The sequence below is a fragment of the Triturus cristatus genome, chromosome 7, assembly GCF_964204655.1.
Source record: "Triturus cristatus chromosome 7, aTriCri1.1, whole genome shotgun sequence".
Classification (NCBI taxonomy): Eukaryota; Metazoa; Chordata; class Amphibia; order Caudata; family Salamandridae; genus Triturus; species Triturus cristatus.
In genome coordinates this window covers 930909048-930922477 of record NC_140590.1, presented here as the reverse complement: position 1 = coordinate 930922477, position 13430 = coordinate 930909048, and the positions used below count along the sequence as shown (strand labels likewise).

General features: G+C 51.2%; 1 protein-coding gene across 1 annotated transcript in view; it reads right to left on the bottom strand.

Annotated features, from left to right (window-relative positions):
• ETF1 (eukaryotic translation termination factor 1) overlaps positions 1-13430 on the bottom strand; it is a 274785-nt gene that overhangs the window by 159528 nt on the left and 101827 nt on the right. The window contains exon 7 of the mRNA XM_085617879.1: positions 1520-1649. Coding sequence (XP_085474005.1) covers positions 1520-1649 — 130 coding nt within the window. The remainder of the gene's footprint in view (positions 1-1519; positions 1650-13430) is intronic.

Below are 13430 nucleotides of genomic sequence, written 5' to 3'. Positions count from 1 at the left end.
GAAATAAAATGAGAAAAATAGAAAACAGTTGTGTGTGTAGCAGAGTATTTTGTTGCGCCCCATGTATGAGCTTATGATAAGCCTTATGTAAAGAAATGGAGGTCGAGTGTGATATCTATGCATATCACACGGCCTGTAAAAAGTCATCTAAAAAGTCATCACAAAGTAAATGAAAAGTAAATGAAAAGTAAATGAAAAGTAAATGAAAAGTAAATGAAAAGTAAATGAAAAGTAAATGAAAAGTAAATGAAAAGTAAATGAAAAGTAATTTCAACTGTTTCAGAACATCTGACCTACCTGTATCTACATTCATCTGTATTATCAGAAAAGTACTATTTTTACTTGCCTGCACCAAGTCTGGCTTGGTTCTAAAAATAAAATACAACAAAGAAATATTTTTATACAAAATAGTTGTCAGAGATCAGTCTGAGTGGGTGCAATCATTTTTTGCCAGAGTGTTACAATAAATGCTCAACACTACCCTTCGATAAAGCCTTACTGCTCAACAACACTACCACAAGAGAGTAAGGTATTATCTACTTTTACCTCAGTAAGCCTTCGGGGATCCACTGGACTCTGTGCACATTATACCTTACTTTGGTACCGGATTTACAGAGCCAGCTTTCTACAACTTCCGAACCCGATGGCGGAAAGAAAACAATCTAACAATGGAGTCGACGCCCATGCGACCTATTACCAAGAGGAAGAGTCACCTTACCTCGTGACTCGAAAGACCTTCAAAGAAAAAACAACTAGCGCACCACTAGATGGCAGGAGTATTCAAAGCATGTGTATCTACAGTGATACATGTAAACATGTTAGGGTGGTGCTTTATGTGGAACATACTTGGATTCATGTAGCTAAATTGGATTAGGTTTCTTTTAGGCAGATTATGTTGCAGGCAGAAAACTGCAGAGAATTGTAGCTTTAATGTTTCTAATTGGATTTTGGGGTGGTCTGCAGCCCATATAAAAAGGGAAGACGATGGGGATTCTAACTTCAAAAATACACTCTTATAAACCAATCCTATAATCTAGTACAACCACCATCTTTATCAAGGCTATTTTGCCTACTATTGAGTGAGGCAACTTCGATCAAATGTTACAGAAGAATGTATATCGTTAAGTACATGGCTTATGTTTAAATTAATGGGTCAGTCTTCGAATGACGACTAGTTGTGCAGATCTTGATGTAAAATAGATGTAAAACAAACACTATTGTGAAAAACATGTATGCCTTTAAACCAATAAACTAAGAGTTTCAGCCAGAAAAGTTACAGCTATTCCAGCACACAAATATATAACCGATCCAATGCTGGGTAATACTGGGCTGTAGATTTTCAGAAGAGTAGACAAAAACACCAATACTTGGCTGTTCTAAAAGCAACTTGCTTCCTCACAGCCATTTACAGCCTGTGTTGGTAAATAGTAATATGTGGAAGAAAAAGGTCATTCAAAATTTCAGAAAATACCATCTTACCTAAAAATATGAAAGAAGCTGTCTGCCTTCTTACTCTTACCTATTAGTTTTTTCTCTTGTATGAACTTCACACTAGAAAGCACTTCCGTTGAAAGTTCGATAGCTTGATTGAATCCATTTTCACCACCATAAGAGATATCTACCAACTTCAAAACTTTAGATTGTAATCGCTTAAAGAGAATAAAGAAATAATTAAAGACATCAGTAACATCAAGGAACAGCTTAAACACCAATGGATGTTCAGTGCATGATCGAACAAAACATTTCAATAAGAAGCAAGCATCCTCTAAAGTTAATGAAGGTTTTCTTTAGATCACTTCAGTGTGAACATGTAAAGCCTTCATAATGGAACTATTATGTTTTATGCATCATTCGGTCAGGGTACACAGCTAGGACAGGGAAGACAAAGTTGGTGACTGCTGTTTGCTTAGCCCTCCAGCCTCTTCAATTTAAATGTACTGTATTTCCAGCCAATGACGTACCACAATAGTGTATAAAAGCATGCAAATTAATATTTCAAACTACTTCTAAGCTCTACACTCAATAGTTTATAAACTGTTCTTCTGCCATTAGTCTTCTTTTCTTACTCTGAAGCGGATCATCACGATGAAGCTACATATAGGAAAATCCCTAGTATAATTTATAGTGCAAACAGAGAATGTAAGATATTGAAGAAGTTACCTCATTGAGAGTATTTGAGCAATGCCAAACCAGAGATGAAAGTCTGGCATCTTCAGCATTATGTTTAGGAAAATAAGTCCGGCTCCGAGGAAATCACAGAACATTATCAAAGCTAGTTATGAGAGGAGGAGCCTAGCGCGCAACCAAGATGGCCGCGTAGGTGCGAGGCTCCCGAGGACCTCCGCGACCTCCTGAATTAATCCTGGCGATATCCTGTCCTTGTTGAGGGGACTGTGTCGGTGAACCCGAGCTGAGGCGCCGCCCGTTCTTTGGGCTCGAATCGGACCCCGAACACCGGTGGGAGCATCGATTGAAGGTTGCGGCCTTCTCCTCGCCGGCCCCCCGGATTGGAGTAGTGGGGCGATCCGGGGACGAAGTGAATAACAACGGCGAGCGGGGCTGAGCGACTCGCATACCCCGCACTTTCACTTTCGCTTTTGCGCCCTCCTTGCCTCGGGCGGGGTCGGGCTGCGGAGCGGGGTGCGGTGGTGTTGCCTTGTCCAGGTGCCCGGCTGACCCGCCGGCGGTGGGTTGACCCGCTGCCCGGTGGTCGCCCCCGTCCCCCCCCCTGACACCCGTGATTTGGTGTGGCGGCCCGTTTGGAGATCTTGGCACGACGGTGTAAGGGCCAGCATGTCCACCAAACAAGATGGCGACCGGGCGAAGATGAAGACAACCCGCCGTGGCACGGCGCACCAGGCCAATAGTATGGATCGCTATACGCTCCAGAAGGGTTCTCCGGAGACAGCGCGGTCGTCCCTGGTGGGCCCGACGGAGGCACCTGCCCAACCGGTGGATCTGACCCTCCGGGACGTCATGGGCGCCATCGCAGAGATGAAGGCCTCGGTGGACCAGCGTTTTGATACCTTGGCGCAAAAAATTGACTCGGTCCTGGTGGATGTGGGCCTTGTGAGGGCAGACTTGTCAAAAACGAATGACCGAGTTGACTCCCTGGCCCACACCACAACGAGCCTCACGACGGACGTGGTGGCCCTCCAGAAGGAGGTGCGCCGGCTTGGCCAGGCGAGCGCCCTGATGGACCGGCGATTGGAGGATTCCGAGGGTCGGGCCCGGAGGAACAATGTTCGCATTATTGGTGTGCCGGAGGGCCGAGAGGCGGAGGCGGCAGATCTCTTTGTGGAAGAATTGATCCTGACCCATCTTCAGCCCCGGGGGCTGAGTAAGCTTTTTGCGGTGGAGCGTGCCCACCGGGTCCCTGGGGGCCGCCCTAAGACCGGTGCCCCGCCGCGGCCTATTATTGCCCGGATTTTTAATTTCCGGGACAGAGACGCCATCCTCCAGACCTCCAGGCAACAGGGACCGGTCAGGCTGGACAACATGGATGTACACTTCTACCCAGACTTTACTCCGGCGGTCCAGAAGCAGCGACAGAGCTTTCTCGGTATTAAACGTCGCCTAAGGGACCTAAACCTCAAGTACTCAATGCTCTTTCCGGCTAAGCTGAGGGTGGAGGTGGATGGCCGTACGCACTTCTTCGACCGGCCCGAGGCGGCTGGGGACTGGTTAGATACTTTGCCTGGAGATCGGGGTGGGGGGGGCGCGGCTGGCGGGGAGGGCCCGCCGGATCAGAATTGAGGGGTGACTGTATAGGCCTTGCTCGGGATATTACTCCTTTACCATATATTGCTTTTGTATGTTCCCCTCCCATGGAGGTCGGGTGGGGTCTGCTGGGGGCTTCCCTCCTCCTCTGGGGGACTAGTTAGTACTTACCTATGGGGCGACAGGCACACTGCACTTTGGGGGGGCTGTCTGGGCTCATGCAGGGGTGCAGGGAGGGGGGAGTTCTGTTGGGACCGGGGGGTGGGGGGGGTGTGTTGTTTGTTAACACCGCAAGGCAAACCCGCAACTGTTTTGTCTTTTTTAAGATGCTCGGTGGGGGGCGACCGATTGTTTTGACGTATCATGGGGGGTAGGGATTTGATTGTGTTGTCATGGAATGTTAACGGCCTGGGGGATAGGATTAAACGTGGTGTGGTCCTGCAGTATTTAAAACGTATTTCACCAGATGTTGTCTTCCTGCAGGAGACACACCTTATAGGTAACACCTTTCATGCAATGAATCGGCGGGGATATCGTTTGGCGGCCCACTCCGGCTTCACTTCGGGCTCGCGGGGGGTGGGTATTATGGTCAAGAACTCGCTCCCGTTGGAGATTGACGAGGTGCGCCATGATGAGAGGGGACGTTACACTGTTCTGGTGGGACGAATGGAGGGTAGAGTGTTTATCTTTATATCAGTGTACGTCCCGCCTGGGTTACAAGCCACTACATTTGCGGACCTGGGGCGCCTCCTTCTGGACCTTCCGGGTGGCCTGTTGGTGGTTGGAGGGGACTTTAACGCGGTTGCCTCTGGGTCTATGGATCGCCATCCCCCTAGGGACCTCCCCCGGGCACAGGCGTGGCTGCCCGGCCTTTTAGACACGCTGGGCCTGGTGGATTGCTGGCGCTTAAAGCATCCCGTATTGCAACAGTACACCTTCCACTCGGGGGCCCATGGTAGCCTTTCGCGGCTTGATTACATCCTTGTCCCGGCGGCCCATGCAGGGAGGGTGGGGGAGGTGCGCCATTTGGCACGGGGTATCTCAGACCACTCCCCATTGTTGTTGCATTTCGATGTCTTCCCGAGGGGGGATGGCAGGGTGGCCCCGATCAATGCATGGTATTTGCGCGACCCCACCATTCGTGCCGACTTGATCAAATCCTTACAGCGCTATTTCGATGAGAATGTGGGGTCGGTCCCGTCTGCCATCTCCCTGTGGGAGGCTTTCAAGGTGGTTCTTAGAGGGGAGGCCCTCTCCTTTATTTCCAATGCCCGGCGGCGCGAGCGGGAGGAGGTGACCCGGGTTGAGGCCGAGATTGCAGAACTGGAGGGTGACCTGGGGAGCGGGGTAACAGACGCCAAGTTGCATGTTTTGCATTTAAAGCAGGCGGCCTATCGGGCCCTCGTTACGGAGGCGGCCAGGGGCCTCAGTAGAGAGCAGCAGGGGCGATTGTATGATGTGGGTGACAAGGCTGGCAAATTGATTGCGTGGTTGGACAAGAGGGAGAGAGCGAGCCGCGTGGTGCCTTTGATTGAGAGCGTGGATGGTGTGTGCGTCACTGAGCCGGAAGCCATTGTCTCCTGCTTCGCGGATTATTTCCGCGAAGTCTACTCCCCGGTTTCTCCCTGCTCGGAGGAAGATTCCCATGCCTTGCTTCGGGACATCGCACTGCCCTCCCTTACGGTGGAGGACAGGGATTCGCTGGACGCCCCTCCCACCTCGGACGAAATTGCCGCGGCTATTCGTTCGGTTGCATCCGGCAAGGCCATGGGCCCCAATGGTATTCCCATTGAGCTATACAAGTTGCGCCCGGATGTGTTGGCGCCCCACCTGCGCGCGATGTTCCTTGCGGCCCACTCGCGGGGCTCCCTCCCGCCGGACCAGCGTCTGGCCACAATTGTGGTGATCCACAAGGAGGGGAAGCCCCGTGAACGGGTCACATCCTATAGGCCGATTTCGCTTTTGAACGCGGAGCCCAAAATCCTCGCCACGGTGTTGGCCAACCGGTTGGTTGGCGTGGTGGGCGATTTGGTCCACCAAGACCAATCGGGCTTTATACCACACCGCAACACGGCGCTTAATCTGCGGCGCTTGCACGGGGTGCTCGCGCGTGTCCCATTTGTGCGGGAGCCGGCCATCTTGGCGTCCTTGGACGCCACCATGGCGTTTGATACGCTCGAATGGCCATATATCTGGGCGATGCTGGCGAAGTTTGGGTTCGGCCCGGGTTTCGTCAGCTGGGTCAAATTGCTATATTCGGGCCCGTTGGCGCAGGTGGTGGTGAATGGGCGAGTATCTGCCCCATTCGCGCTGGGGCGGGGCACGCGACAGGGTTGTCCCCTGTCGCCTCTCCTGTTCGCCCTGGCCATGGAGCCCCTGGCGGAGTGGCTGCGGTGGCACCCTTCTATCCGTGGTCTCCGCTGGACCCCAGAGCATGAGGACCGCGTGTCTCTCTATGCTGACGATATCCTTTTGTATCTCGCCTCCCCGCGCAAGTCACTGATCGTCCTGGTTGATGTTCTGCGCTCCTTCGGTCGCAACTCAGGCCTGGTCATCAACTGGGCGAAATCCTGTGTCTATGTGCTCTCCGGGGAGGCCCCGGTCCTGCCACGGGACTGTCCGATTCAGATTGCCTCCCAGGGTTTCCGGTACCTGGGTATATATATCACTCTTGACCCGGAGGCCCGCTATGAGCGGAACTTGCTGCCCCCCCTCCAGCGTCTGAGGGAGGACGTGGTGCGCTGGCGGCGTCTGCCGCTCTCGCCGCTCGGCCGAGCGGCCTTATTTAAAATGATGTCCCTGCCGCGCTTCCTCTACGCCCTCCAGAATACCATGGACTTGGTCCCGGCACGCTACTTTCGCGAGGTGGAGGGCCTCCAGCGGCGCCTGTTCTGGGACGGGAGGCCGCGTATTGCTCTGGCTAAATTGACGCTCCCGTGGTACGACGGAGGGGTCGCCCTCCCGGACATCAAACGGTATTACTGGGCCTCCCAACTAGCTGCAATTAATCAGGGCCTTTACGGGCCCGCCTTGAACCCGGCATTCGAGATGGACAGGACGCTTCTGCCCGGTGGCGATTATAATCGAGCGCTCTACTCTGGCGCGCCCGACTCCCGTTTGAAGGGACCGACGCGTGTCATGGTGCGTGTCTGGCACGCGGCTAATGCAGCTATGGGGTGGAAGGACCGTTTGACCCGAGCGTCTCCGCTGTATGCATCTGAGAGGTTGGGCTCCCTGTGGACGTCGAAGGGCTTCGAGAAGTGGGACACGATCGGAATCAGCACGGTGGGAGATCTCTGGACGAGGGGGGGATTCAAAACTTTTGAGACGCTGCAGGCGGAGTTTCAGCTGCAGGGCAGTGAGTACTTTCGGTACCTACAGGTCCGCCATGCGCTGGGCTCCGTCTTCCCGGATGTTGCATCCATTCCGGAATCTTCCCCCCTGGAGGACAGAGTGCTAGATGGCCATGTCCCGGACAGCACGATCTCCCTCATATACAAAAAATTGATTAACGATAGATCGTGTCTGCTGACTAGTCTCCGCGAGGCTTGGGTTGCCGACGGGCTGGAGCTGGACGACGAGGATTGGATTTCCGCGGTGGCCTCTCCGAAAGAGGTGGCCATCCCGGCTCGCCTTCGTTTCGTCCAGCTCAAGATCCTTCACCGGGTCTACGTGACGGGGCCAAGGCTTTTACGTATGGGTTTTGCCGGTGATGGAATGTGTAAGCGTGGCTGTGGTGCGTTGGCGACTTTCATGCATATACTGTGGGAGTGCCCGAAGGTGGAGCGATTCTGGCGTGGTGTGCATGAGGTTCTACGAAAGGTTACGCGTGTCACGCTGCTGCCTGAAGCGAGGAGATGCTTGCTGAATGTCTGGGAACCAAATGACTACTCGGTCCCGCAGGCGCGGTGGGTGACTCTGGGATACATGATAGCCAAGCGTGATATTGCCCAATTGTGGGGATCCCAGAGGCCCCCTGAGGTGTCGGCCTGGAAAGAGCATATGGATTGGTGTATGTTTCGTGAAAAGGTGGTGTATGTGGCGAGGGGTAAGCCTGGGGCGTGGATGAAACTCTGGGGCCCCTGGAACGCCTACCGCGGGGGTATTTGTGAGCCGCCGCTGCTACCGGCGGCCTCGCCGGCTCCGTCTCCCTAGATGGCGCCCCTCCCTTGGCCGCGGGCGCGCGGTCCCCCAGTCCCTGATCTACTCCCGTCCCCCTCTTCAGAATTTTGCTGCTGGTGTGGATCCCCCACTTATGGAGCACGTGTTGTCACTTGGATCGAGGGTTGCCTTGCGGTTGTGGTTTGTTTATGTTGTTTTGTATTAAGAAAATGGAACCGTACTGTGGGCATGGAGCTTGGAGACCTGCACCATTGATCACTCCTGTTTTCCTACTGTGCACCGCTGAGAAAATTTTTTGCTGTATGTATGTAATATGCTTTTGATGCTCTAGCGGCCGGCCGGGTGGTTGTAGGCCCATACCTGTAACTTCTATAAACTGCAATAAACGGTTTCAAAAAAAAAAAAAAAAAAAGCTAGTTATGAAAACCTAACCAGAGATTCTGAAAGCACACTTTAAGCCATTTATGGAATCAATCTGGATTGCCTAAACAGAATCTGTCAGGCAACAGAACACTTTATTCACCAATACACAAACAGGGAAAATTATCCAACAGCTCAATAGACATTTTGACAGACTGCTATATATAGCACGAGGATGTGGCTGGAATAGGGGCAAGGCTTTGTGGTGAAAAAAAAATACAAAGGCCTTATATCTGGAAAGAATGTGTATATACAAGTTTCTTTCAGGCCATCCACCTAATTGCCACTTTGAACAAAGTGTTCCAGTTCAGATGAGGAAAGCAAACTGTACTCCATATTAGGCTTTGTTCAAACTTGGCAGAATAGTCAATCTTGGAAAAATCAGTCCTTTTCCCTAAACCTCCTTCCTCCAACACTCACCTTTTTAGCACCTATGTCTAAATTTGGACAATCATGATAGAGTGCTTTTCTCGCATCAGCACTAACAAAGCCTTAATGGAAAGCCAGGCGAGAAAATAGAATAAGCAAAGCAGGTCAACAAGTCCTCACTGCAGGCAAAAGGAGCGTGGACGACAGTCACTACGATACTCCCTCAGTGGGATACCAGGAATAGGTATACAAAACAAACCTACAAGATTGGAGCATTCCTCTTTTTTAAGTTCTAAGTCAGCAGGACATTCTTCCACTGTAAGTGTGTGATGTGAGAAAGTGGCTCTGTATATACTGTTCCCTAATAGGTACAGGGTGTACAGAGTCCACAGTCCCCCAGAGGCTGATAGAGGTCAAAGTTAGGTATGACCTTACTCTCAAAAGTGGTAGCTTGGTCGAGCAGTAAGGCAGTACCAGAGGACAGTGTAAAGCATTTATTGTACACACTCAGTCAGCAAATAGTTTCACACACTCAATAACTGAACTCTAGGCCAATGATTTGTATATATAAAATATATGCTTGTTTTATTTTTAGAACCACAAAGGGGGTAAAAATATACTTTCTCAGAATGAGAGGTTGAATATAAATACTTTTGTTTCAAGCAATAAATGTGTGTAAACAGTCACAGTTGGTTGCAATAAACAATCCTATTTCCTAAACATACAATGCATTGAGCTCAATGGTAAATTCAGGTTATTTGTAATAAATTACTTTTTAGATTACTTTTGGAATTCCAGGTCTGGATCCTAGAACCAGCCTGGGGTCAGTATTCAGAATCAAGTGATGAAAGTCGACTTAATAACTGTAATGATTTTTAAATAATATTTAGCTATTTCAAAAGTTAGCACTTAGAAAATATTTCACAGAAAACCTTCAATGGATCTCTATGGCAAGGAATTCAAATTGCAGGTAGAGTACTTTATCGTTACTTTAGTAATCCAGGACTGGGTGCCTAGACCCAGGACTGGGGTCCTTATCAAAAGCAGGTAAGTAATTTCGTTTGCAGAAATGGTACGATTTTAAAAGAATATTTCAAATTTGCAAAAGTAGACACTTAGAAGAAATTTCACAGAAAAGCAGACAATGGTTTCCTATGGGAGAAAAATGAGTTAGAAGTAAGTATAGTTGTGAACACTTTTCAGAGTCAGGGCTGGGCACCAAGATCCAGCACTGGGAGCTCACCTAGGAGCAGGTGAGTAAATTCGTTTTTGTCACTTGGCTGATTTTTGGTGAATTTTTGCAGTTTTGAAAAGTTCACACTTAGAAGATTTTTGAAGAAGAAGCCAGTCAATGTTACCCTATGAGGAAAATGAAGTTAGCGGTTTAAGGGTAAGTACTCGACTGGTAGTGTTGAAATTCCGGGCATGGACTCAGGGGTCCCCCAGTGTCAGGTAGGTACAGTTGGTTCACCCTCAGCGGTTTCAGGACGGCCGGGTGCAGAGAGAGTTGGGCCCAATGTTATCCTATGAGGGATAGGGGGGCCTTGGTTGGTGGCTGCTGTCTGGCAAGCCACGCGGCTGTGGGAGCTGGGCTCCTGGTCACTTACTCAGGGCAAGTGGGGAAGTAGGTTAGTGTAGAGAGGGCACTGCCAGGGCCACTCGGGCGGCTGGGTGCAGGGTGCTTTTGAGCCTTAGGGCGCTCAATGGAAATCAATGGGAATGTTCCGGTTTGGAAAGAGGCTGCAGGCTCGGGGACGAGGATGTTTCAGGTGCCACCACCACTTCGAGAGGTAAGTTGGGTAGTTGTAGGTTAGGTGGGTACCCCGGGATTGGGCACAGGGGGTCGCAGGGCGCCGGGTGCAGGGGTGCCTTTTGACGTCGGGAATCTTACCCTCTGGTTGATCGCGGCTGGGGTGGCACTTGGTTCTGAGGCTGCAGGCTTCTTCCGGGATGTCGAGGGGGGTCCTTGGGTGCCGGACTCTGGGTCACAGTCGCCGTGGGGTCGTCCTCTGGGTCTTTGTCCACTCCGGCACTGGCCAGGCTTGGCTGGTGCAGAGTGTGTTGGGTCCGCGGTCCCGGGCTGGTGCCAGGGATAGCAAGTAGGTTTCTTGAGTAGAGCCTCTACTCGTGGGAGTCCCAGGGGCTTAGAGCTAAAAGGTAGCCAGGTCCTCCGGGGTTGGTGAGGTTGCTGGCCACGTGGGATGCCGCGCTGGTGCAGGTTCGAGAGTCGACAGGCCGGTAGGGCTGGGGCCAAAGCAGTTGGTGTCTTCTTCTCTTTTTAGCAGCTGCAGGGCAGGTCTTTGTTCTTCTTGCTCTTCTTGTCGTTTTTCTATCTGGAATCTGAGGAAGGAAGGTTCAGGGGGCCCCTAAATACTAGATTTAGGGGCGTTACAGGTAGGTGAAGGCCAGGGACCAATGGGTCCTTGTCCTGGGGTGGGTACACCCCCTATCCTGCCTCTCTCCTGTGGGAGGGGGGCAGTAGCCTAATCCTGATAGGGTAGGGCCTCCCATCTTCAAGATGGCGAGAGCCCGGAGATGTGCTTCACCTCGCCTCCCCCACCTGAGGGGTGGGGTGGGCAGGCTGGCACATCCCCTGTCCTTGTATGGGGTTTCCGGCCAAGCTTCCCGCCAGAGTGGGGGGTTGCAGTGGCCTGGGGAAACTCCAACTGGCGGCATGCCTTTGAAGCTTCCCTTTGCTCATCCTGGGGGAGGAGATTTCTCACCTCACCCAGGATGTGCATTGTTGCAGGCCCGGGAGAGCAGGGGCTCTCCCACCCAGGGGTCCAGCAACGTGTCTGCTGTGTGGCAGCCTGGGCAGCCTCAGAGCAGACGTGGATTGCAAGTTAGCTGTAAGGGGGCATCTTCTAAGATGCCCTCTGGGGTGCTTAGTACATTAAATCCTACACTGGCATCAGTGTGGGTTCAATGTGCTGAGAAGTTTGATACCAAACTTCCCAGGCTTCAGTGTTGCCAATATGGTGCTGTGGAGCTCGTGTTTGACAAGCTCTCAGCACCATGTATTCTTAAATTACAGCACTGCACTTAGTGCCCAGGAATGGACCCGGGTACTGTAGGGGCACAGGGCTCCTGCTCCTGTGCCCACACCATAGGCGTAATGCACCCAGCTAGAGGGGTGGCTGACATATGCCTTGGCAGTGTAGGTGATGGGCATGGTACACAGTGATGTGTGCCATGTCGACTCTTTGTTTTGTCCTGCACCCAGACACTCAGCCTGCAAGGGCAGTGTGTGTGTGTAAGGGTACAGGGTCTCTGAGGGTGGCACAATGAGTGCTGCAGCCCTTAGAGGCCTTCCCTGGTCACAAGGCCCTGGGTACCTAGGGTACCATTTACTAGGGGCTGACATGTGGCTAGGGTTTGCCAATTTGGAGTTTGTGTGGTTTAAGGAAGGAACATAGGCCCTGGGCACCTGATTGGCAGGAACCCAGGGTACACTCAATCGAAGTACATTCAGCAATTTAGCAAAAAGTGGGGGCATACCATGCAAGAAAGATGGCACTTTCTCACATGTGACAACCAGGAACTTGTGTGGCAAGAGCTACTCATCAGTTGGTGGGTAGGACTGCTAAAGGTTGAAGGCAACAGGACATCCTTCAATGAGGGGAACAGTAAGCTGAACGATGTGTCACTAAATAAAACATTTCCAACATATCCAGAAAAAAGCAAGATTTACAATGTAACACTCCACCTGGATGCCTAACTGAATCAGTCAACAGACAACCGTAGGAGTATGCTCCTTTTTGACATGGTCAGCCTCAATTTTTTCCTGGTATTGGATGTAATTTTGGCAGAAGTGCACCGGGTTCCTGGTATCCATGCGTGCAGACACCGTATGAAGAATGAATAAGTCACCACTACAGCAGGCCTTACAGTCCTACGGTGCACTATACTACATGTGTGGACATAACTGCATGAGCAGATATTCCCCTGTGATGTCGAAGTCGATTCTTCGATATTACAAGTGAACAGGGAAGCCATTTTCAGCATATGTGCTGGAGACTAGGGTTTACAAATTACCCAGCAACATGGCTTCACTGACACTACAGATGTTTAGTATCAAACATCTTGCATTAATAAACAGACATTGAATCCAGTGATGGGTTTAATAATACATAGAACCAGAAGGGATCTTTAAGGTGCCCACTGAAAACCTACAGACTACTGGGGTAGTGGCTGACTGGTATATACCAGCCTGTCACCACAGAAATAGTTTGACCCCTCTACAGGCGAGAGCCCATACACCGAGGGCAGAAACAAAGCCTCCTTGTAGGAAAGTGCCACTGAGTGTTGGCCTCCTCAGTTTGTGCCCGATGGTAGCTGGCTTCCTGCCAACCAGGTACCCAGGGCCTATGTTCGTTCCCTAAAACTGTACTGTGTACCCCCAAATTGGCAACTCTTGGGGCACATATAATTCCCTTGTAAAAGGTGCCCTAGGCACCAGGGGTACTGTGATCAGAGAAGGCCTCTAAGCACTGCAGCAATTATTGTGCAACCCTTCGATGTCCTGTAACCACACACACACACACACACACACACACACCTCCCCCATTGCAGGCAGAGTGTTTTGGTGCAGAGAAAAGTGAAGAGTGGACATGGCACAAATCCCTGTGTGCCATGCCTACAACCCACTGCCTATGACGTAGGTCAGCCACCCCACTAGCTGGGTGCACTATTCCACTCGTGATGGTACAGGTGCATGAGCCCTGTGTTAGAAAGTGGCTCTGTATATACTGTTCCCAAATAGGTACAGTGTGTATAGAGTCCGCAGTCCCCAGAGGTTT